Below are 23063 nucleotides of genomic sequence, written 5' to 3' on the forward strand. Positions count from 1 at the left end.
CCTCTCAGTCCTTTCTGCTGCAGCTGAGACTGTGTCGTGGCCTTTATGTTCATCCACAGGGCAGAGATAACAGATACTCTGCTGATCAGTACGGCAGAACATCTTCATCACCTCATCATGACGAGAGCAGATGTTCTCCTGGAGCTTCTTGGAGGGCTCCACCAGCTTGTGTTTCTTTAATGGAGCCACATCATAATGAGGCTGAAGGTGTTTCTCACAGTAAGATGCCAGACAGAATAAACAGGACTTGAAGGCTTTCATTTTTCTTCCAGTGCAGACATCACAGGCCACATCTTCAGGTCCAGCATAGCAGTGATCAGCAGGAGCAGCTTGGAGTCCAGTCTTCTTCAGCTCCTCCACTAAATCTGCTAACATGGTGTTTTTCACCAGGACAGGCCTCGCTGTGAAAGTCTGTCGGCACTGAGGGCAGCTGTAGATTTTCTTCTTTTCCTCTTCATCCCAGAAGCTTTTAATACAGTTCATGCAGTAGCTGTGTCCACAGGGAATAGTCACCGGATCCTTCAGTAGATCCAAACAGACTGAACAGCAGAATTTTGTTTGATCCATTTGATTCATGTGCTGTGCCGTTTCACCGTCTCTCAGTGACTGTCAGACAGTTTCACTTCCTCTGAACAGAAACAACCTCTGTGCTCTGAAGGGAAACAGATCTCTGCTCTTTTTCACCTCCTACAGGAAATGAGGCTCACCAGCAACTGCATTTACACCATGTTGTTTAGACCCATCCTGATACAGACACATCTGTGAAGGGAGGCACTAAAGAAATATTCTTACAGAGTGACCAAGAGCCAATCACATGATGCAGGGTGTGGTATGTTTGGTTACAACATGCAGTAACAAGTCTGACCCAGTTAAAGTTTAATAGTTTATCTTTACTTGAATGTTTGAAATGTGACAGTCAACACTCAGCGAGTTCATTTTATATTTCAAAAAGTTCAGCAAAGTTTAGGATGCTGTGATGAATAAAAATAAATCAAACTTTATATTTTGACATTTTCTAATCTTAGTTCATTCTCACACTTACAGAATGATGCATGGGAACAACTGACTCCACTAAATCAAACCTATGTTCAAATGAAATTACTGTACAAGACAGGCAGCAAGCTTGATTTCTTGATTATTTTTTTAAATAGTAAAATATATGTAAAACTATTTAAAAAACAAATACAGATAGTGTTCTAATTCTACATTCTTTAGTAATTTTTCCTGTGTACCACCATGGATTTTGAAACAATACATTAATATGTGCTTTAAATGCAGACACTCAAATATAACTCAACATTCACACTGAAGATACACAGTAGACATAAGAATCAGTTTTCATGCCCTTTGTTTATTCTTTCATTTAAAATCTTTGTGGTAAAGATCATCATAATTACACATTAACTTTCATGTACAGCTTAAATGTTTCACTACACTGTTGGCAGCAAAGATTACACAGCAAAGCCGATTAAACTAGAAGCTAAACGACTGTTCAGTCCAAGGGCGTAGATTTGGCATGGACGGAAGGGACCCACCAATATCCAGCGATTATTGAATTGTCCCCACCAATAATTAGAAAGAAAAACAAACCCGATAGAAAGAAAAAAACGATCTGTCAGCGTCTCATTCACCCAGCGGTGCAGAAAGAGTTAAATTACGTTCTCTACTGGAGTCCTACGTCACGTGACAAATATGGCCAATGTGATTGGAGCTCTGTTTAGTTTTAGCAGCGGCAAGCCTGCGCTGCGAGGAGGAGAGGAGGACGGCAGCAACTAGGAAGAACCTGGATATAAGAAAGTATTTTTCAAAGAAACCTGTAAGTCACTTAAGGTCAAGCTCACTCATAAAATGTAGTGATGGTGAGATGAAGCCTCGTGATGAAATGAAGCTTTCCATCCAACTGGTCGACTCATGGTTCAAAGCATTGTGATGATTCATTTGCTCTACTGCGCCATCAAGTGGACGATTCAAGTGAAACGGGCTCAATGATTATAATGATGTGATGAGTAAACCTCTAAACTGAATAAATAAATTGTTTTTATGGTTATTTATCCCGAATATTGTCTCAGTATGTCTGATACAAAAGAGAAAGTGGAAACTATCAGTACAGAGTTTTTGGGATGATTGTGTAACTGTGTGATCATGCTTATGTACATCTCAATAATGACACAAACTAGTGTGTGGCGCTTCAAGTTGAATGAATAAAGAAATTACTTTTGTTCATGACACCAATAACTAAACTCTAAATATTAGTTATATTTAATATCATACTAATTTTATATTAATTTAATTTAATTAATGTTTGTGTATAATAAATTGGCAGCTTAACACAGGAATGTACATGGAAACAAAAAGGGAGGGAGTTGTGATGTGAATGTGGTTGTGACTTTATAACAGTGCTCATGACACTAGGGAAAAGTTTTCATTTGTTTTTCTTCAAAAATAGCAGCTTTTCCACAGTGCTGGGCTTAAGACGGTTCCTCTTTTTTGAGAGGATTTCTCCTGCTTTTGAAAATATCCTCTCACAGGGCACAGATGAAGCAGGGGTTGCAAGAAAAACCACAGCAAGTTTATACAAGTTTGGATAAAGAAATTTGTGTCCAGCCCAGTACTCCAGCGGATTCTCCAGTCTGCCCATATTTGGTTCATGGAGGTATTTCTGTACTTCAGCTGTTGCATCAGCAGTAGCATTTGGGGTCTTTGTCTCCAGAACAGTGGTGTCCAAACGATGCCACAGTTTGCTACCTAAAACAAACAGAATGTAAGTAACTAAATACAATATAATAATCTAAATGTGCTCATATACCTTGAGTCACAGGCTGAGAAGCTTTTGATGATGAGGCTGCTGATGAGAAGGCCACGTGCCGCAAAATAGCAGCACATTCAAAAATAAGTCTCTTCTCAGCATCCATTGCTTTATTTGGGCTAAAGAAGCCTATTTTTTTGAACCTTGGATCCAGCAATGTTGCCAGTGACATGATGCTCATTGACTGCAATGTGTAGAGCTTCTCCTTTAATTGTCTCCTTAGACACTCAACCATGGTGGAGCTCTCTGGAGTTAGGACAACTCCCATTTCCTCTTCATTTAGTGCATGGTGCAACATTGTTAGAAGTGGAATTACTTTGGATCCAGACACTCACTTTTCCTCTGACAGCTCAGTGGTGGCATCATTAAATGGGGAGAGTATTTTAAGACATTCTGCCATAAGGTCATACTGTTCAGAGGATAGTGGGCAAATATCAGTGTGCAGGCCAGCTAACGATGCTCCAATAGGTTCCCTGAGTTCATGAACACGTTGAAGCATTTGGAATGTGCTGTTCCAACGTGTATCCACCTCTTGAATTAACTTCAGTGCAGGCCGGCCCATTTGCTCCTGCACCTCTGTCAGCCTCTCCTAGAAAAACAGCCAACACAAACTGATTAATTCAAGCTGTGTTACTGCAGCAGCACCTCAAAGCAGTAATGAAATAATGGAACAAACCTTAGCAGTTGTACTGCTCTTGAAATATCCCACTATCCTCCTACAGGTAGTCCGGATGTCAGACAGCGTCGTGTGTTGATCAAGAGCTTTTTTGACCATTAGGTTTAATGTATGTGCCACACAATTACTGTGACGCAAACGAAGCTCCTTAGCACAAGCACCCATGTTTGCTGCTCCATCAGTCACATAACATGTAACTTTGTCTGTAATGCCCCACTCTGACATGAGCGCTGCTGTTACTTGTGACAAATTGACAGCAGTATGTGCTTGAGGGAAGTGCTGAACACCTAACACTACAGAATGCAATGCAGTGTTAGAGTCAATGAAATGGCAGGTGACGGCTAGGTAAGCCTCTGTGTTAATGGAGGTCCACATATCAGATGTCAAACTAACTGCAGAAACCTTGGCCACAGTCAGTTTTTCTTTTTGTTTGGACTCTTTGTATCTTTGGTCCACCATAGCTTTCAAAGCCTAAACAAAAGAAGGTACAGTACTTAATATGTAAATAAAGGCAAAATGGAAACATGCTTCATATTTTAAGATACACACCTGCCTTGTGGGGAGAACATAGTTAGGGTTCAAAACTTTAACAAGCTTCCTAAACCCACTGTCCTCCACAATAATGAAGGGCTGGGAATCCTCTATCACCATATTGACCAAGGCCTCATCCACATCATTCCTCTCCCCTGATACAACAAAAAAACATTAAGAAATTACATATTTCAGTAAATAGAACCCAAATATTAATGAATTACATGGGGAATATAAATGTATCAAATGACTGTATCCTTAAAACCTACAAAAACTCACCTGAGCTTGGTCCACCTTGGTTAGTCTCCTTGTTCTCATGCAGGGCTCTGTAATGCCTCAGCATAGATGAGGTGTTGTTGCTGTATCCAAGTTCTTTAGAGCACAGCAAACACTTCACCTTTTAATAAACAAAAAGACAGAAATCTGATTATAGGATCTGTGGTGTGGTTTATTTATATTATGGTACTTATCATTTCTTTATTACAGTGTGTATACCTTATTAGGAGACATGACATCAAAATGTTGCCAGACAGGGGAAAATTTTCTTTTCCTTGCTGGTTCCATCGAGGGAAGAAATGCTCAAGTAACTATGTAACACGTACGTAATCCAATTCCACAACACAATGTGATGGGGGAATCAGCTGTGTTTTGCTGCCCATTTTATTTCGAATTTGGTGCGAACCGGTGAACCAGTTCCCGAATCAGTCACGTGGTACGGACTGCCCGCGAGGCCTCGAACGTCACTGCATACGTAATCAAAGCAAGCCTCGATACGCGCTTCAGAAAAACGCCCCCGAGATTACCCGACGCACGATTCGGAGCTTCGACACACGTCACAACAGCGTTACAGGCTATGCTAGGCTTTGGCCCACATCAGTCTAAAATTGTATGTAACCATGAATAACGTGTTTTGTAAACTAACTGCACAGCAGGCAGCACTATCAGTTCTCTCAGTCTCAGAGCAGCATTTCTAATTTTGATTGAAACTGTCAGAGAAAACTGCAGCCTCGAGCGAGCCAGGATATTAGTTTACAGAGGCTGTTAAAATTATATGTCTAATGTTAAAATGTTGGTGACACAATAATTTTATCCTAATGGTACTGACATATTCATAGCGTTAATTTTTGAGACAAGATATCATGAGGTAGTCAGGATTTTGCAAATATTCCACCTTGTAGTGCAGTTTGCACAAATTGTTGTAAAAATGCACTCACACTACAAACATGACTGACGAGTCAAGATCTTTACAAATTGACAGAAACACTGAAGCAGCTCCACATTTTATTCTTATTGTCATGTATGTCCTATTTGTCAGGCGATAGAAAGTAATGGTGACACAAGATCACAGGTGAAATTGGATGATGACCTGATGGTTCATGACTGTATTTGAAGCACATGTGTGACTGCATGTATGTTGAATGTCTCACTGTTATTTATCAGGTGACAGAGGCAGCTCTGCCATGTTGTAGCTCAGACAGAGGTCACAGGTGACTGACTGATGATTTGGTGCTATAGATTAACTAGTATTTATTATCATGACAATTGTTAGGCTGCTGATGTAAATTGATTCATTAGTGTATATTTGACAAAGAATCTGAATTGACACGTCTCACTTTTTATATGGCACGAATCCATGTGTTATTTTATCAGGTGGCAATATGTCCTAGTGCAGTCAGAGGGGAAGAGCCAAAGGTGAGGCACATCAAGCACAGAATAATAATTTTAATCTGAGGATAAAACTCATGTACTGAGGCTGAAAGAAGCTTCAGTGCTCTCAGAAGACTAAAAAGATGGCTAAGGTCAACAATGACTCAAATGAGATTAAACAATGCTGCTGTGTGTCCACCAGGAGAGACTGGACAGTATAGATGTAAAACAAATATGCCAGCAGTTTATCTCAGTTAACGAGAGGAGCAGGCATGTGTTTGGCTCCTTCACATAGTGGACATTGAGTTGTTGTGTGGGTCACCAGTAGTCCATGTCTGTTGCTGTAACAGTAGTTCATGTTTAGAATAAAACATCCCAGCTCACTGATTTGATCGGGGCAATAGTGCCTAAAATGTTTCATAATTTTGCTGAGAGATCTTTTACTTTGTGGTAATCTTAGACGAGTAGTTTTATGGACAAAACCCACCAGGTTATTCAGTGTTCCCTTAGTGCTAATGTATCAGAGATGTTGGTGTACTATAACTGAACTAATGTTGTTAATTTCTTAAAGTCATTTTCTTTTATTGTCATGACTGTATTTGAAGCTGTTTTTATGTTTGTATGAAACCTGATTTATATGGAATATGACTGAAGTAAACTAAAGTCTAAAATACGTAGTCAGTCATTTGTTTAATAGTAATTTAACATTATCTAATTCACATATAAAACTATGAATTGTGATTTTAAATGGTTTAAAAGCATGTAGAATAGCATATGTAGACAAGTATATTTCTCCTTTTTTTATTAAGGAGCAAAAACAAAAAGGAAAAAAAAAAAGAAACAGGGCAGAGTTCGGTGGTTGAATCATCCGTCCCCACCAATGCCAAAACCAAATCTACGCCCTTGGCTCTGACACATGTTTGTAAAGAGAATGAATAATAAGGGCGATAAGAGACACCCTGGAGGAGAAGCTGTGGAGGAGAACACTGGGTCAGACACACTGAAAAAATGGGAATTGGCAGGCTTTTGAATTTGCACAAATGAATTTAGTTAATGCTACACAAGCCTTTCATGTTTCTCTTATTTACATGATTAAATAAAGTACCATTTATTTGATTCTAAACAATACTGAGACTACTCATTTTTCTTGCATTGATTTAAAGTGACTAAATTAAAATACTAGAACCATTGTAATCATGTTTGACCACAACCGGAAATGATGCAATATATTCAAAGACAACAACTAAATATGATTGGATAATAAGACCTAGAGTCTTATCCAATAAGACAACAACATAATTTAAGGAGAGCGCCAACCGCCAGATTCTGGAAGACTGTTTAGCCACATGCAACCTTTGGCACTGAGTCAGGCATACTGAGAAGGTAAGTAATTTAAATACATTTGTTTTAGTTGGGTACGTTTTCACAGAATTGTTGTAGTGCATGCTATATGAAAAGTAATCTGTAATGTATCTACATGTTGTTTTTACAGTGCTAGCTAAAGTTGGTATTAGCTTTGTGGCTAAAACTGAAAAATAGTATCAAATTGCAGCTGTTGTCGGTCAGATATGGAATTTATGCATGTGACAGAGAGCACTGACGTTTTTGATGGCTTAGCAAGTTAAAACATCACTGAGAGAGCGCAATAGTGTTTGTGTTACTCGTGCTAGTTATGGCTACAGTGGCTAATTAGTCCGGCTGTAACCGTCAGAGTTTAAGAAGCTGGGAGCCCCACAGTGCCATAACTTAATTCTTGCTGCTGACACGCACTCAAGTTATAATAAGGATCCTGCCACCTTAAACGTGGGTTTAAGAACCTGTGCCCATAAATGCCAAATCATTTCTCCATTTAGTCATTGTTTTAGGTGAAGTGTCACTTACTTGACTATTCTATTGGTCAAGCCCAAATAATACAGCAGATATCTACAAGGAGATAAGTTTGTTCAACAGAGTATGTCTTATTAAGTGATGTATTGTGAATTTTCCGACATCGTCATAACAAAAATTAGGACCCCCCCCCCCCCCCTTTTTTTTTTTTCTAGTTTGTGTAGAACATATGTGAGCTGCTTCTCAAAACATTATGTATAAATAAGAGAAAGATTGGTACTTTAAAGAAACCATTAATGCTCTTCTGGACTGGAATAAATACCTTTTTTCAATTAAAATTAATGTTTTTTGTGATGGTGGAATTTTTAATTTTATGATTACAGAAGTCAAAACATCAGATGATGATAGCTTACCATCTAAACTCCCCATCTCTTGGCAATTCTGAATTAGAGGGCTCAGCTGTATCGGCCTTTCTTGTGGATTTAAAGAGTTAAAGACTTAAAGAGGAGATAGCTTAAGTCATTAGGTACATATTCCCTGACATTCTAGATGTTGACCTTGGACAGTGTGTGACATAAAGAGTATAACTTATAGAAAGGGAATGGTACTGGCCCAAAGGGCAGCAGGTGGATTGCCAGAACACTGAAAAACCATATCTGCATTGTACCACAGCATATTTTACATTGTGAGAGAGCTTGGTGGCTGGTACAGAGAGCATGACAGAGCTTTTGAGCTCAGCCCAGTATCATCAAGAATATTCACTCTCATTTCACTCTGTGAACTCCTTGATACTTATCCATTGGTTGACTATGAGATTGGATCAGTCCACATTGTGACTTTAAAAAGGCATATAGAAATAAAAAGTGTTCATATAAGTGTAATAGGTTCAGTCGCATGTATTTCCTTAAATAAATTCTTCTTTTTATTTTTATGTCTGATCTAAGGTAAGGTTTGCCTCATACACGGTGTTCTTGTGGTATTAGCCTAAAATGGTTAAGGCACAGTTGTTATTTGACAGCCCATTTCTTCAGCATGAGTGATTGTGACCTTCTTCCAGGTATTAAACCTTTGAAGCTCATTCTTCTGTGCTCATGTTTTCAGATCAACGCTGAGTTTAAGAGAATTGCCACCATCCCCCCTCAGACAAAGTTCGTGGCTTCGTGGGTTGTGTTTTTTTTCGGACTTTCCACAGTGTGTCATATTACTTACTTGGCATGAAATGACTAACATGGCTTCTTTTTTACAGGGCATGGAAGAACGTGCCATCAGTGAGACTGTTGAAGACACCACTGTTCGAATTTATCTTCTTAAAGAGCAAGCTTCAGCAGGTGAACAAGAGTTGTCCTCGCAGGCATCAGGGTGGCGAAGAATTTGAATAATGTAGCATTTGCTGTGATAATGCTATTTGGACTCATGTATGCATTAGACCTTGCCTACCCTGCTGACCTTCGCTACAACTTTGACGTTTTCCAGAAGGTTTTCATGGAACTGGATGGAGCTAAACTCTCTAAAGTTCTTGCTTTCAAAAACCATCGGTTTCATTGAGAAGTCAAAGACTGCACTTCTGCAATTCTTTGCAGTTTTTCATTTTGTGTTCAGTAACGTTATACTGCTTATGTTTTTATTGCTTTCCCCTCATGTGACTGCAATGCAGGATGATTTTTCCTTTTGGTATCATGTTGTAAGAAATTTTTACTGATGATTTTTAGCAATATGTTCTAAGTCAACCTTAATGTCCTGCTTACATGTTTAAAATGAAGATTAAAATTCATGTAGGTGTTTGGTATTAGTTATGTAACAATGTCATTTAAGGCTCAACTTAGTTGAAATCTTGTACAGATAAATACTTGTACAGAAGCTGAAACTGTTGTCAAATAATACACAAGTTATATTTGTGTAAATATGTTTATTCATAAAAGCGTGTTGCTTTTTTTCAGGTAGTCTTAATTTAGTTTACATTTTCAATTGTGTAATTAATACAAATGTTATATGTAAGAGATGACAGGATCATCTATAAGCACTTTCTTTTATTTGCTGCTAAGGTCAGTTTTTTGTGATATATTTGCAAATATATTCTCAAACTAACTTTCTTTTAGTTATTTCTGCAGGCTATCTTTAAAAATGTGTTAACAAGTTTATATGGATGTGATTTTGGACTTGTTCATGGCAGAATTGCTGCTTTCACTGCTGTTACAGTTTAATAAAGGTGAATTGTTCAGTAGCACTCAGTCTTTGCCTTTTTTTGTCAATAATGATCAGTTAATATTTCAATTGAAAAAATTAAGTACGATTTAAAGCCATAAGTTGTGTTGCAGGAACATAATTGCAATGTGTTTACATTACATAATATCATTGCGTACCACTGGCAAATAAAAATAAGTTGGTGTTAAACATTAAAATATATTGACATTATGCAATACATTGATATTATGATAACAGATTAATATTAGTACATCAAACATGATTTTTTTAAGTAATCTGATGTAAATAAAATACTTTGATTTGACAAGCATTAATTACTTGAGGGAAAGTGGAAAATTAAGTCAATCATACTTATTCATATTATGTGGGACCGATGTACACAATAAAATCAAGTAAATTGAAAGAACTTTTTTTTTTCCAGTGCAGAACCCCATTTATTCTCACTCTTTGTGACCTGTCAGTTAAAAGATCTAAAATCCAGCAAACCAGGTTTTTCCTGATTTCAAACTCTTCTAAAAGTCTTTTCATTAAAATATGGGGCTGTATTGTATTAAAAGCAGAAGAAAAATCAATGAAAAGAAGTCTTGCAAAAGTCCCTTTACTCTCTACATGTTTAAGAATCAGATTTAGTGGAGTCAAAAGCGCGTCCTGCACTCCTCTGTTGGGCCTGGACGCAAATTGCATTGGATCCAGCTGATATTCAATCTCTTCCATAATCACATTTCTGATGATTTTTTCAAAGACTTTCATGACAACTCAGGTGAGGCAACAGGCCTGAAGTCATTCAGGACGTTTGGACGACTAGATTTTTGGACGACGACAGCTTCCTTCCAAAGCGAGGGCACATTTTGTATTTGAAAGGATTTATTAAAAATAACCTGAAATTTAGGACTGAGCTCTTTAGCACAAGATTGAATTAGGCGGCACTAATGTTATCAGGGCCCTGGCTCTTGTTCACATTAACTGTATGAAAGGCCTTTTGGACATCGCTGAGTTCAGTGATGAAGTGTTGAGTATCTTTCAGTTTCTGTTTCAGTTCAGAAGAACTAAAACGAGCATAAAGCATTTTCAAATCTCTGTCTGACTTAAAACCGTCTACAATGATCTGACTGCTGCTCTGGGGATTTTGAAACCCTGATATGGTTTTCATACAAGTCCAGGCAGACCCAAAATTTTTTGCAGCAAATTTGCTTTCAAGAAGGTTTTTGTAGATCTGTTTTGCTTTCAAGAGCTCGATTTTCAAGTCTTTGGTGACTGCCTGAAAGTCAGTAACAGCCCCCTCTTTAAAAGCCTGTCTCTTTTTCCTTAAACAGGATTTGATGCATTTGGTGACCCATGGCTTATTGTTAGGGTACACTTTAGCACGCTTAAGGGGTATAATCATGTCTTTACAAAAACTGCATATGAGCTAACATCCACCAAAGCATCAAGACTGAATAAAAACTTCCCAATCTGTAAATTTAAAACATTCCTGCAAGGTCAGCACAGATTCTTCTGACCACATGATTAATTGATGATAACATAATTTTTTCACCCCCCAAAAATTCACGTTCAAAGCAACATATCAGCCTGATATCACACAGAACTGTCACATGACATCAAACACAAGCTGTCAGCTCTGCAGAGTGGGCAATCATAATGAAGCAGTTCATTATAAGCTGCAGACTCAAGCTGCTCTTCATATATTTGTCCACCAGATGTCACCAAAGAGGACTGTGATGAAAGCTTCGAGTAATGAACCGTTTTTCATTACAAGCTTGGCCAACTGACTACAATCTACAATAAACTAATATGGCTTTTCAATCCTCTCTTCAATCACTTGGTACCACCAGGAACCTTTAAATGGGCCTCAAGCTGCCTGGAGACTGTTTTGTCGTGCACATCAGAGAAACCACAGGTGAGACAATCTTATCCAAAAGGTCAGTGTAACAGTATTGTTTTCCACCAGCTTAACCAAACTTCCCACACTAACTGAAATTTATTTTCCCAGGCAAACATTAAACAGCAGCAGCTGGAAAACTGGAAAACCTAAAGCCAAACAATCAATAAAACATAAACTTTTGTATGAGTGAGTATTGATAAACTGGGCTTCTATAAGTTCTGGTAACTGGCACATATTTATGTTTAATATGTTGTTTTATATTTTGATCAGTTTCAGGTGTTTGTGCGACTGTGTTAACCATCAGTAAAACCACATATAAATCACACTTCTGTGTTTAACAATTACAACACTTGATGCTGTTTTTCTGATTCAGGATTATGTGTGTGATGAGTTGGCCACACAGTTCTTATCTTTCTGCTTCAGACACACACAAAACTGCCGAGGTTGAAGCTGGCTTCAGTCTCTTTCTACCCCAGGTCTCAGCACATTTCCAAAATGTAAACTCTGAGTCTCATAAGAAATGTGGTTCAAAAAGATGTGCTGATCTATGAATGCATCCTTACTGAAAGCTAAAGATGTCCAGCAGACAAAAACAGCAGCTGAATGAACAGTTATCATGAGCGAGTGTACAAACACTATCACAGGAAATAACAGAAATAAACTGTAGTTTCCATTTATACCTGTAGTATTTTTTCAGCTCCATGTCATCTTCCAATATGTTAAAATATGATTTCATTGTATCTTAAACAAATACAAACTTCTTTCTTTTCCCAGAATTTAGACAAATGAACAAAAAATAAATGATTATTTATTTAGTACAATGAGACTGGGCCTGGGTTCGTAGTGCTACTAATCATGATACTTGATATCCTCTAATTGAATTAATAAGGACCACCACAACTGTATTTTACACAAATTAAATCCCTCACCAGGTATTTATTTAGACAGCAAAGAAATGAATAAAATAAACAGTTACTTTTATAAAACGAATTGAAGTCAAATAAACAAACAAAAATACTGTAAAAGTGACTACATGGGTTTTCAATAAAAGATTATCAAAACAAAATACCTCGTTCTTAGGTGCCAACTGTTATTTCAGTTACAACAGCTCACACCTTTAACAGGGATGAATTTCAACCTTTGATAATAACTTTGCTTACAACTACACACTTACTCAATTTAAACCAAATTTGTAACAGTGGGCCCACACACACACACACACACACACACTTTAACCTGTCCACACTACACCTGTAGCACAGTGCTTGTTGCAGGCCTGATTCGAAGTTCGGGTGCGGTGAGGCCTAAAACTGATGGCCGCTTCACTCAAACTGAGCCATAAACAAAATACGTGTACTTTAGTTCCAGTTAGTACTCACGAGTCCAATGAGTTTGTTAGTAGGGCAATCAGAAACGGGCAGTTAGCAGTTAGTTCACCAGTAGTGAAGACAGTCAGGGGTGAGAAAACAGCAGGGTCCATCCGGGCAGAAACCTCTCTCTCCCTCTCCTTTCAGAGCGTCCCTCGGCTTCTAAACATATTAAAACACTTGAGCTACAATAACAAATGCTATCACATAACGATTTTGCATTAGCATGCTTAGACTAAAAATCACAGAGCTAAACATACAGCATGGCATCACAGCACATAACGCAGTAAGCTGCGCTAATTAGCAAGCCGCTAGTTAGCATCACACATCGCGCCATTTTACCACTATAACGAATAGTTACAGTACAAATGTCAAGGTGTAACGGAGTTAAAAAATACATCTGAAAAATGTGCACTTACCTGTTCTTAATTATTATTTTAAGTGTGAATTTTATCATTTTTTAAATTATATTTTATTTTGAAAACCCAGAAACCGGATCTCACTCTAACGTTTAGAAGCCGCTAAGGCTTCCGCTCTTCACAACGCGCGCTTGCACTGTGAGGGTAAGGCATTTTTATGGTTTCTGGTGTGAATGTTGTTACATAAGTTGTACATGTCGATGTATATAGGTTCATATTGATGTTAGAAAGTTTCTGTGTAACCGAAACAAAGGCTGGCTGCTGTTAAACAGTGTTTCTGCCGTATTTATGCTCTTTGGCAGTAAACTTTTGTCCGCCCCCTAGTGGTTGCTGTGCATAGCAGGAAATGTGTTTGATTTACTGTTTTTCTGTGCTTTTTGTGATGTTGTTTTACATTGTAGGAGCCACAATTGCTGGTACCATCAGAACACACCTGTTGAGTGTGTTTTATGTCTTCTGCAGGAATAAATCGTGAAAAGCCAACCTTTCTGAGTGTCAGTGATTTTTGAAGAGCTGGAAGCGTTACAAAGGCACACAGACTCATTTACCTCTTGCAGATCACAAATAAGAAATATCAGGACCACGGGTAGTCGACCTCAATGATACTCTTAGATGTAAAATCCACACCACGTTTGCCTTACGACATCTCTCTCTTCGGACTTAGCTTCTGTGTCCGCTCCCACAGATTCACACAAACATTACCACTCGTCCCGCCTCCATAACAGAGAAGAATGACATTGACTGGCTCGTCAGCACAAACAACCAATGACAATACAACATTGAGGTAACTGACATTAAATGGGTAAATAAACCTATGTTACACCCCAACATATTTATTCTGCACAGAAAATGAACTCTACATCATGAAACCCTTTTTTTATTGGACTCTTAACTGTTAATGAAATATATTTGTACCAAAGCATATGATTTTTTAAACCTTTTATCAACTATTTATATTTTTATAACAGTAGACTTTTTTTCTTTACACTGCAAGCCCGAATAATTTCAGACAGGGCTACATTTCCATCTGTGTTCATTTCCATCTTTACAGTCAGGCATAAACATCTCACAGCAGCTGGAAAAACCAGTGAGCACACTTTAGAGGAAAAAAGTGAAAGTTTATGTTCAATTGTAAAATATTCTCTGTAATGTAAATTGTTCTGCTCTCTGACAAACCATCAGAGGTGCAGCACGTGTATCATTTGGTGTTTGAAGCAGAAACAAAAGCAAAGAGTTAAAGGAAGACACATTTGAAGAAGGAAAATGAAAACAAGACGTCACTGAGCAACAACCTGACAGAACGAGAGCCAACAGTTTACTATCAGAACTGAGGCTGATCATTAACAGGGAGCAGCAGGTAACAAGGTCAGCAGCAGTGGAGGAAAGTATGGAAGTAATACTCAGCTTCATATTTGAAGATACTCGAGTATCTTAGCTGCAGGTCTGGAACAATGGTTTTATTTCCTTTCCCATTAAACATCTCACACAGCCCCTCATCTGTGACCCTTAGCAAACCCACTGGATATCTACCTGTACATAAAGGAGATCAGATCAGTTCCATCTAAACCAGCTGTAACAGGAAAATGCTGCTTACACTTTGATGCATCACTTTCAGTTTGTCATATAAGACAATATATCAGATTGAGGCATTATTTTCCTGCAGTGAGTAAATCTACTTTGTACTTTACTCTTTTCTTTTAGGTAAAGGGTCTAAACAGTACTTGTACACTGTGGAAATCCCATAAGAACGTGTCCTGAACTCTGAAAAATAACAAAACAAAGACTAAAAGGAGGTCATGGGTGATGATGATGATGATGATGAGTAGCATGCATTTAAAAAGTGACTGATGTCCTAGAATACAACAGAACAGTGTCTCTACAAACTTATGAAAACATGACAGTCTTGCATTAGTTTGTATTCTTATGATTTCAAAAAATGAGGGAAAAATCTCCTTGAAATCCACAATTCCTTTTTGTTATTTCTTAGTGTGTGATGTATTTTATTGCCTTTATGATTGGTGCAAACAGTTTCCTGATTCATAATGGAAATAGATTTTAGACACAGGAGGAACACGCAGTGATCAGCAGGAGCAGCTTGGAGTCCAGTCTTCTTCACACTGAGGAGGGACGTATATGCAGGAACAGTTGTCATAACTGTTACAACCACCAGATGGCGAAAGAGTCCCACTGCAACTTTAAGCCATGAAGGATGTGTCTTGATGTTTGCTTGTGATAAATCTGCTTTATGTGAGTCTTTTTCAGAAAGTAACAGTAATATGTCTGATTATATGTCCTTAATCAGTAAAGTCTCGCTTTGCTAGAAATAAATAAATAATAAAATTGTAAACATGCAGCTGTATGTTAGAAGTCAAAGGGTCCTTAAGTCTTCTGTAAATTGACGGGGATCAAATGAAGGACACAAGTATCTGCTCTTACTCTAATAAATGCTGCTTTAATATCCAACAGACTATTTTCCTTCCTCATCAGCAGTAAACAGCTCGACTGCGTCTGTGCATTTGTGTCCTCCATACTTGTTTACACAGACATCTCAGGCTTGATGCCACGATGCAGTGTAGAAACCTGACAACCCTCTGACTCATGTTCAAATGTTCAAGGACATTTCTCAGGATCATGTATGACCCCTTTTTGACATTTGGACTTTCATTAATAATATTTGTGTTTCTGAGTCATTTTTGTGGAGACTTCTGTCCAACGTAGTGTCCAAATGAAGCCTGAAGCTTTTCTTCACCCTCTTGTCAGATGGTCAGCAACAAAACTCTGTTCCAACCAATGTCTGATAAGAGATGAGACACAGCAGCTGAGTGTAACGCAAAGTTAATTAAGGACTACTTTTATTGCAATGAATGAGTTTGACTGACGCGCAGAAGAAGTAGTTCTTTATGGAGCCTAGACGGTGTGAATGATGAGACCAAAAACTGCAATATCTTGTGCCAAAAATATATTGAATAAATGGGGGAAAGGGGAAGTGGAACAAAATAATTAATGCAACACACAACATAAACGAATGCCCACAATTAATTAGAAAAGTAATTTCTGTGATTTTCTGTGCAAGAGTCCTTTTGTTAAGAGTCCTTTTTGGTCCTTTTCTTTTTAAAGTTCACTTTTAAGGTATTCCTCCTTAGGGTGCAGCTTCATACAATGGGGAAATATGTCCGTAATCCAAAGACGGCAACGTGGGGAAAAAAAACAAAGAATGGTCCTACCAGCTCGCCACTTCAATATGAAGAAGATCAGTTCAAAGGGGGGGGGGAAAAAACCCTGACCTGTAGGTCAGAAGAATGTCCATTAACACATCTAGTTCGATTCAGGTTACCGGTAATCAAATACGTTTTTCTGCAGTTCTATGTAACAATGCAAATCATGAATCATCATCATAATCGTCATCCATCAATGTACAACAGTTAAATTATTAATTATTATTAATCATTATTAATCATCTTGGCTACGTAGCTTAATCTATACATTCCAGTAGCGTTCGCTACAACCACATACAAAAACAACAATAAAGAAAAAACAACTGTCTAACAGACAGCATAGCCGGATTCAAGGCAACACATAACAATAATCATTCAATCTCACTTTGTTCCAAAGTAAGCCCATTAAAGTGCTTAAGTTCAAAAACAGCGGTTTTTGAACTGGAGTTCTGCTCGCGGTGGGAACGCCGCCGAACAAAATCATTTTTTAATCGCGAAAACGATCGACTGCTTACTGACAACAAAAAAGTTGGTTTTGGTAGACATTAAGGACACTTACCGCTGAGGTGAAATGAGTTTATAGATGAATTGAGGGGAGAAAACGCCTCGTTTCCTAACGCCGTCCTAAACGCCATAAGCCTACAGCCACAGCAGGAGTCGAGCCCGGAAGTATCCCTCCACAGCCGGTTTTCAGAGTTGCCGCGACGTGGAAGGAGCCAATCAGGAGAGGGAAATAAAATCAGCTGACGTGGGTCATGTGACAGGGAATGGTTGATATGGGTTACATGAGCAAATGATCATTTCATGCTGAAGACATCCTCAGACAGAATTAAATACATACATAAACACAGCCTGGTGCCAATAACACAGCTAATGACACTGCTGTATCACTGGCTTTACTGATTAAAGACCATATCTGAAGGAAATCTTTGAACACAACAGAAAGTGACCTTTTAAACCTGCGACACTGATGCTGCATTCAAGGACCATTAAAAAACATCTGAAAGGACTTAAGAACATCAAGAAAATGTGACTTGTTTCTCTGTAATGAAGCTGTTTTAGTGAAGAAAGTTGAAAGGTCACAGAGCGACTGCTGAATCTTCTGCTCTAAACATGAACTCTGAACTTTGTGATGCTTCAGGAGGAAAACTGCTTCAGTTATTCTCTCAGATTAGTTTCATATTTTCTGCATCAGATTTGAGTGAGATCCTGGAATGAAGACAGAAGAAAAGACTTTGTTCAAAGTTTGATTTATAGTCAAACCTTCCAGTTTATTCACACAATAAAACATCAACACAATATATGAATTCAGTCATTAAAATCAGTTTTTCCTCATTTGTTTGATGATTTTGACAAAAACAAACACAAACACACACACATGGTCTGCCATACTCATAAAGAGAAATGTGGACATTTTTCAATACAAATATTCCAGAAACATTTAGAGGATAGAGAAGTTTACATTTTCATGTGGAGAAATATTTTAGTAAATCAAAATGATGATGAGCAGTGATAGCCTCCATAAACAGTCACAGGAAAGATCTCCTTTAAAAACTCAGAAACATCAAGAGAACAACTAGAAGATGTGGAGGTACCACCCATAATGTTTGACTGACAGCTGATCTCTGTGCAGAAATGATGGAGAGAAAATAAAATGAAACTAAAATACAGATTTAAACCCACAATATGAAAGACTTCAGTCTATTTCACTTTAATCAACTCAGCAGTGGCTCCAACATAGCAAACCCTCAGTCCAGCATAGAGCGGCTGAGTGAATGTGGTCTGGACTCTGTGGAGGAGAGTCATGGTTTCAGAGACGCTGTAGAAGGACAAAATACCTGCTCTGTGATCCAGGTACACTCCTACTCTGGAGGAACGAGGACCTGAGACAGGAGTTTTATAATTGTTGTACCGAAATGTATAATTGTTGTTGTTACAATCTAATGACCAAGATTTGTCATTATGTCCAAATCTACATTCATTACCCCATCCTTTTCTGTTGATATTCTTGTATGCGACTGCTACATAAAATCCTCTCCCTCTCCACTCCACCTCCCAGTAACAACGTCCAGTCAGACTCTCTCTACTCAGGACCTGAAACCATCCAGTGAATCTGTCTGGATGATCAGAATAAGACTGTTGTTTATTCATTAATGTTGCTTTTCTGTTCCCCTCTGATAATAACAGCTCTTTGTTTGCTGTGTTTGGATCCAGTGTGATTTCACGTGAATATTTTAAGAATTCAGCTCTGGTCTTTGGCTCTGGTGGATCTGACAGTGAAACATCCACTTCAGTGACTGTCAGTGAGATGTTTGTCCATTCCTCTCTCAGAATGTCCTGTAGTTTATCTCTGACCTCTGACACAGCTGCTGTCACATCCTTAAAGTAGCTCAGAGGACGGATATTGATGCTGGATGAGTCTGTAGACTCACTGAGTGCTGACAGTGAGGGGTAGTTGTGTAGAAACTGGATGTGATCCTCTGTGTGTGAGAGCTGCTTCAGCTCAGCATCTTTCCTCTTCAGCTCAGTGATCTCCTGCTCCAGCTTCTCCTGAAGCTCTTTGACTCGACTCACTTCAGTTTCCTGCTGGGATCTGATCTGCTGCTTCACATCAGAGCTTCTTTTCTGGATGAGATGGATCAGCTCAGTGAAGATCTTCTCACTGTGCCCCACTGTTTGATCAGCAGACTGATTGATGGCCTCCACCTCCTGTTGAAGCAGCTTCACATCTTTCTCTCTGTCCTGGATTCTCTGCTGGATGTTTTGTCGACTCACCTCCAGCTCTCTCTGCCTCTCAGTCCTTTCTGCTGCAGCTGAGACTGTGTCGTGGCCTTTATGTTCATCCACAGAGCAGAGATAACAGATACTCTGCTGATCAGTACGGCAGAACATCTTCATCACCTCATCATGACGAGAGCAGATGTTCTCCTGGAGCTTCTTGGAGGGCTCCACCAGCTTGTGTTTCTTAAATGGAGCCACATCATAATGAGGCTGAAGGTGTTTGTCACAGTAAGATGCCAGACAGAATAAACAGGACTTGAAGGCTTTCATTTTTCTTCCAGTGCAGAAATCACAGGCCACATCTTCAGGTCCAGCATAGCAGTGATCAGCAGGAGCAGCTTGGAGTCCAGTCTTCTTCAGCTCCTCCACTAAATCTGCTAACATGGTGTTTTTCTCCAGGACAGGCCTCGCTGTGAAAGTCCTCCGGCACTGAGGGCAGCTGTAGATTTTCTTCTTTTCCTCTTCATCCCAGAAGCTTTTAATACAGTTCATGCAGTAGCTGTGTCCACAGGGAATAGTCACCGGATCCTTCAGTAGATCCAAACAGACTGAACAGCAGAATTTTGTTTGATCCATTTGATTCATGTGCTGTGCCGTTTCACCGTCTCTCAGTGACTGTCAGACAGTTTCACTTCCTCTGAACAGAAACAACCTCTGTGCTCTGAAGGGAAACAGATCTCTGCTCTTTTTCTCCTCCTACAGGAAATGAGGCTCACCAGCAACTGCATTTACACCATGTTGTTTAGACCCATCCTGATACAGACACATCTGTGAAGGGAGGCTCTAAAGAAATATTCTTACAGAGCGACCAAGAGCCAATCACATGATGCAGGGTGTGGTATGTTTGGTTACAACATGCAGTAACAAGTCTGACCCAGTTAAAGTTTAATAGTTTATCTTTACTTGGATGTTTGAAATTTGACCGTCAACACTCAGCAAAAAGTTCAGCAAAGTTTAGGATGCTGTGATGAATAAAAATAAATCACACTTTATATTTTGACATTTTCTAATCTTAGTTCATTCTCACACTTACAGAATGATGCATGGGAACAACTGACTCCACTAAATCAAACCTATGTTCAAATGAAATTACTGTACAAGACAGGCAGCAAGCTTGATTTCTTGATTGTTTTTTTAAATAGTAATATATATGTAAAACTATTTAAAAAACAAATACAGATAGTGTTCTAATTCTACATTCTTTAGTAATTTTTCCTGTGTACCACCATGGATTTCAAAACAATACATTAATATGTGCTTTAAATGCAGACACTCAAATATAACTCAACATTCACACTGAAGATACACAGTAGACATAAGAATCAGTTTTCATGCCCTTTGTTTATTCTTTCATTTAAAATCTTTGTGGTAAAGATCATCATAATTACCCATTAACTTTCATGTACAGCTTAAATTTTTCACTACACTGTTGGCAGCAAAGATTACACAGCAAAGCCGATTAAACTAGAAGCTAAACGACTGTTCAGTCCAAGGGCGTAGATTTGGCAGGGACGGAAGGGACCCACCAATATCCAGCGATTATTGAATTGTCCCCACCAATAATTAGAAAGAAAAACAAACCCGATAGAAAGAAAAAAAACGATCTGTCAGCGTCTCATTCACCCAGCGGTGCAGAAAGAGTTAAATTACGTTCTCTACTGGAGTCCTACGTCACGTGACAAATATGGCCAATGTGATTGGAGCTCTGTTTAGTTTTAGCAGCGGCAAGTCTGCGCTGCGAGGAGGAGAGGAGGACGGCAGCAACAAGGAAGAACCTGGATATAAGAAAGTATTTTTCAAAGAAACCTGTAAGTCACTTAAAGTCAAGCTCACTCATAAAATGTAGTGATGGTGAGATGAAGCCTCGTGATGAAATGAAGCTTTCCATCCAACTGGTCGACTCATGGTTCGAAGCATTGTGATGATTCATTTGCTCTACTGCGCCATCAAGTGGACGATTCAAGTGAAACGGGCTCAATGATTATAATGATGTGATGTGTAAACCTCTAAACTGAATAAATAAATTGTTTTTATGGTTATTTATCCCGAATATTGTCTCAGTATGTCTGATACAAAAGAGAAAGTGGAAACTATCAGTACAGAGTTTTTGGGACGATTGTGTAACTGTGTAATCATGGTTATGTACATCTCAATAATGACACAAACTAGTGTGTGGCGCTTCAAGTTGAATGAATAAAGAAATTACTTTTGTTCATGACACCAATAACTAAACTCTAAATATTAGTTATATTTAATATTATACTAATTTTATATTATTTTAATTTAATTAATGTTTGTGTATAATAAATTGGCAGCTTAACACAGGAATGTACATGGAAACAAAAAGGGAGGGAGTTGTGATGTGAATGTGCTTGTGACTTTATAACAGTGCTCATGACACTAGGGAAAAGTTTTCATTTGTTTTTATTCAAAAATAGCAGCTTTTCCACAGTGCTGGGCTTAAGACGGTTCCTCTTTTTTGAGAGGATTTCTCCTGCTTTTGAAAATATCCTCTCACAGGGCACAGATGAAGCAGGGGTTGCAAGAAAAACCACAGCAAGTTTATACAAGTTTGGATAAAGAAATTTGTGTCCAGCCCAGTACTCCAGCGGATTCTCCAGTCTGCCCATATTTGGTTCATGGAGGTATTTCTGTACTTCAGCTGTTGCATCAGCAGTAGCATTTGGGGTCTTTGTCTCCAGAACAGTGGTGTCCAAACGATGCCACAGTTTGCTACCTAAAACAAACAGAATGTAAGTAACTAAATACAATATAATAATCGAAATGTGCTCATATACCTTGAGTCACAGGCTGAGAAGCTTTTGATGATGAGGCTGCTGATGAGAAGGCCACGTGCCGCAAAATAGCAGCACATTCAAAAATAAGTCTCTTCTCAGCATCCATTGCTTTATTTGGGCTAAAGAAGCCTATTTTTTTGAACCTTGGATCCAGCAATGTTGCCAGTGACATGATGCTCATTGACTGCAATGTGTAGAGCTTCTCCTTTAATTGTCTCCTTAGACACTCAACCATGGTGGAGCTCTCTGGAGTTAGGACAACTCCCATTTCCTCTTCATTTAGTGCATGGTGCAACATTGTTAGAAGTGGAATTACTTTGGATCCAGACACTCGCTTTTCCTCTGACAGCTCAGTGGTGGCATCATTAAATGGGGAGAGTATTTTAAGACATTCTGCCATAAGGTCATACTGTTCAGAGGATAGTGGGCAAATATCAGTGTGCAGGCCAGCTAACGATGCTCCAATAGGTTCCCTGAGTTCATGAACACGTTGAAGCATTTGGAGTGTGCTGTTCCAACGTGTATCCACCTCTTGAATTAACTTCAGTGCAGGCCGGCCCATTTGCTCCTGCACCTCTGTCAGCCTCTCCTAGAAAAACAGCCAACACAAACTGATTAATTCAAGCTGTGTTACTGCAGCAGCACCTCAAAGCAGTAATGAAATAATGGAACAAACCTTAGCAGTTGTACTGCTCTTGAAATATCCCACTATCCTCCTACAGGTAGTCCGGATGTCAGACAGCGTCGTGTGTTGATCAAGAGCTTTTTTGACCATTAGGTTTAATGTATGTGCCACACAATTACTGTGACGCAAACGAAGCTCCTTAGCACAAGCACCCATGTTTGCTGCTCCATCAGTCACATAACATGTAACTTTGTCTGTAATGCCCCACTCTGACATGAGCGCTGCTG

At 38.8% G+C, this 23063-nt stretch overlaps 2 protein-coding genes and 1 pseudogene across 3 annotated transcripts; all 3 read right to left on the minus strand.

Annotated features, from left to right (window-relative positions):
- Positions 1 to 2422: 2422 nt before the first annotated feature.
- Positions 2423 to 3389, minus strand: LOC148097517 (zinc finger BED domain-containing protein 4-like; annotated as a pseudogene).
- Positions 3390 to 17842: 14453 nt separating this feature from the next.
- On the minus strand, positions 17843 to 20118 carry LOC148097518 (tripartite motif-containing protein 16-like protein). 2 transcript variants are annotated; one of them, XM_087832241.1, is made up of 2 exons: positions 19654 to 20118; positions 17843 to 19440 (listed from the first exon to the last, which is right to left on the minus strand). In XM_087832241.1, exons 1-2 carry the CDS (start codon positions 19936 to 19938, stop codon positions 18274 to 18276), a joined length of 1452 nt encoding a protein of 483 aa, XP_087688367.1. In that variant the 5' UTR covers positions 19939 to 20118; the 3' UTR covers positions 17843 to 18273. The 2 variants fall into 2 exon arrangements, with proteins under 2 accessions (XP_087688367.1, XP_087688366.1); XM_087832240.1 differs by having other exon boundaries at positions 17843 to 19571; positions 19650 to 20118.
- A 526-nt stretch (positions 20119 to 20644) lies between these two features.
- LOC148097519 (zinc finger BED domain-containing protein 4-like) lies at positions 20645 to 22734 on the minus strand. The gene is made up of 3 exons (XM_087832416.1): positions 22152 to 22734; positions 21872 to 22090; positions 20645 to 20649 (listed from the first exon to the last, which is right to left on the minus strand). Exons 1-3 carry the CDS (start codon positions 22711 to 22713, stop codon positions 20645 to 20647), a joined length of 786 nt encoding a protein of 261 aa, XP_087688542.1. The 5' UTR covers positions 22714 to 22734.
- Between the last annotated feature and the right edge of the window lie 329 nt (positions 22735 to 23063).

This window comes from Neolamprologus brichardi, chromosome 18 (genome assembly GCF_056152115.1).
Source record: "Neolamprologus brichardi isolate AB-2024 chromosome 18, ASM5615211v1, whole genome shotgun sequence".
NCBI lineage: Eukaryota > Metazoa > Chordata > Actinopteri > Cichliformes > Cichlidae > Neolamprologus > Neolamprologus brichardi.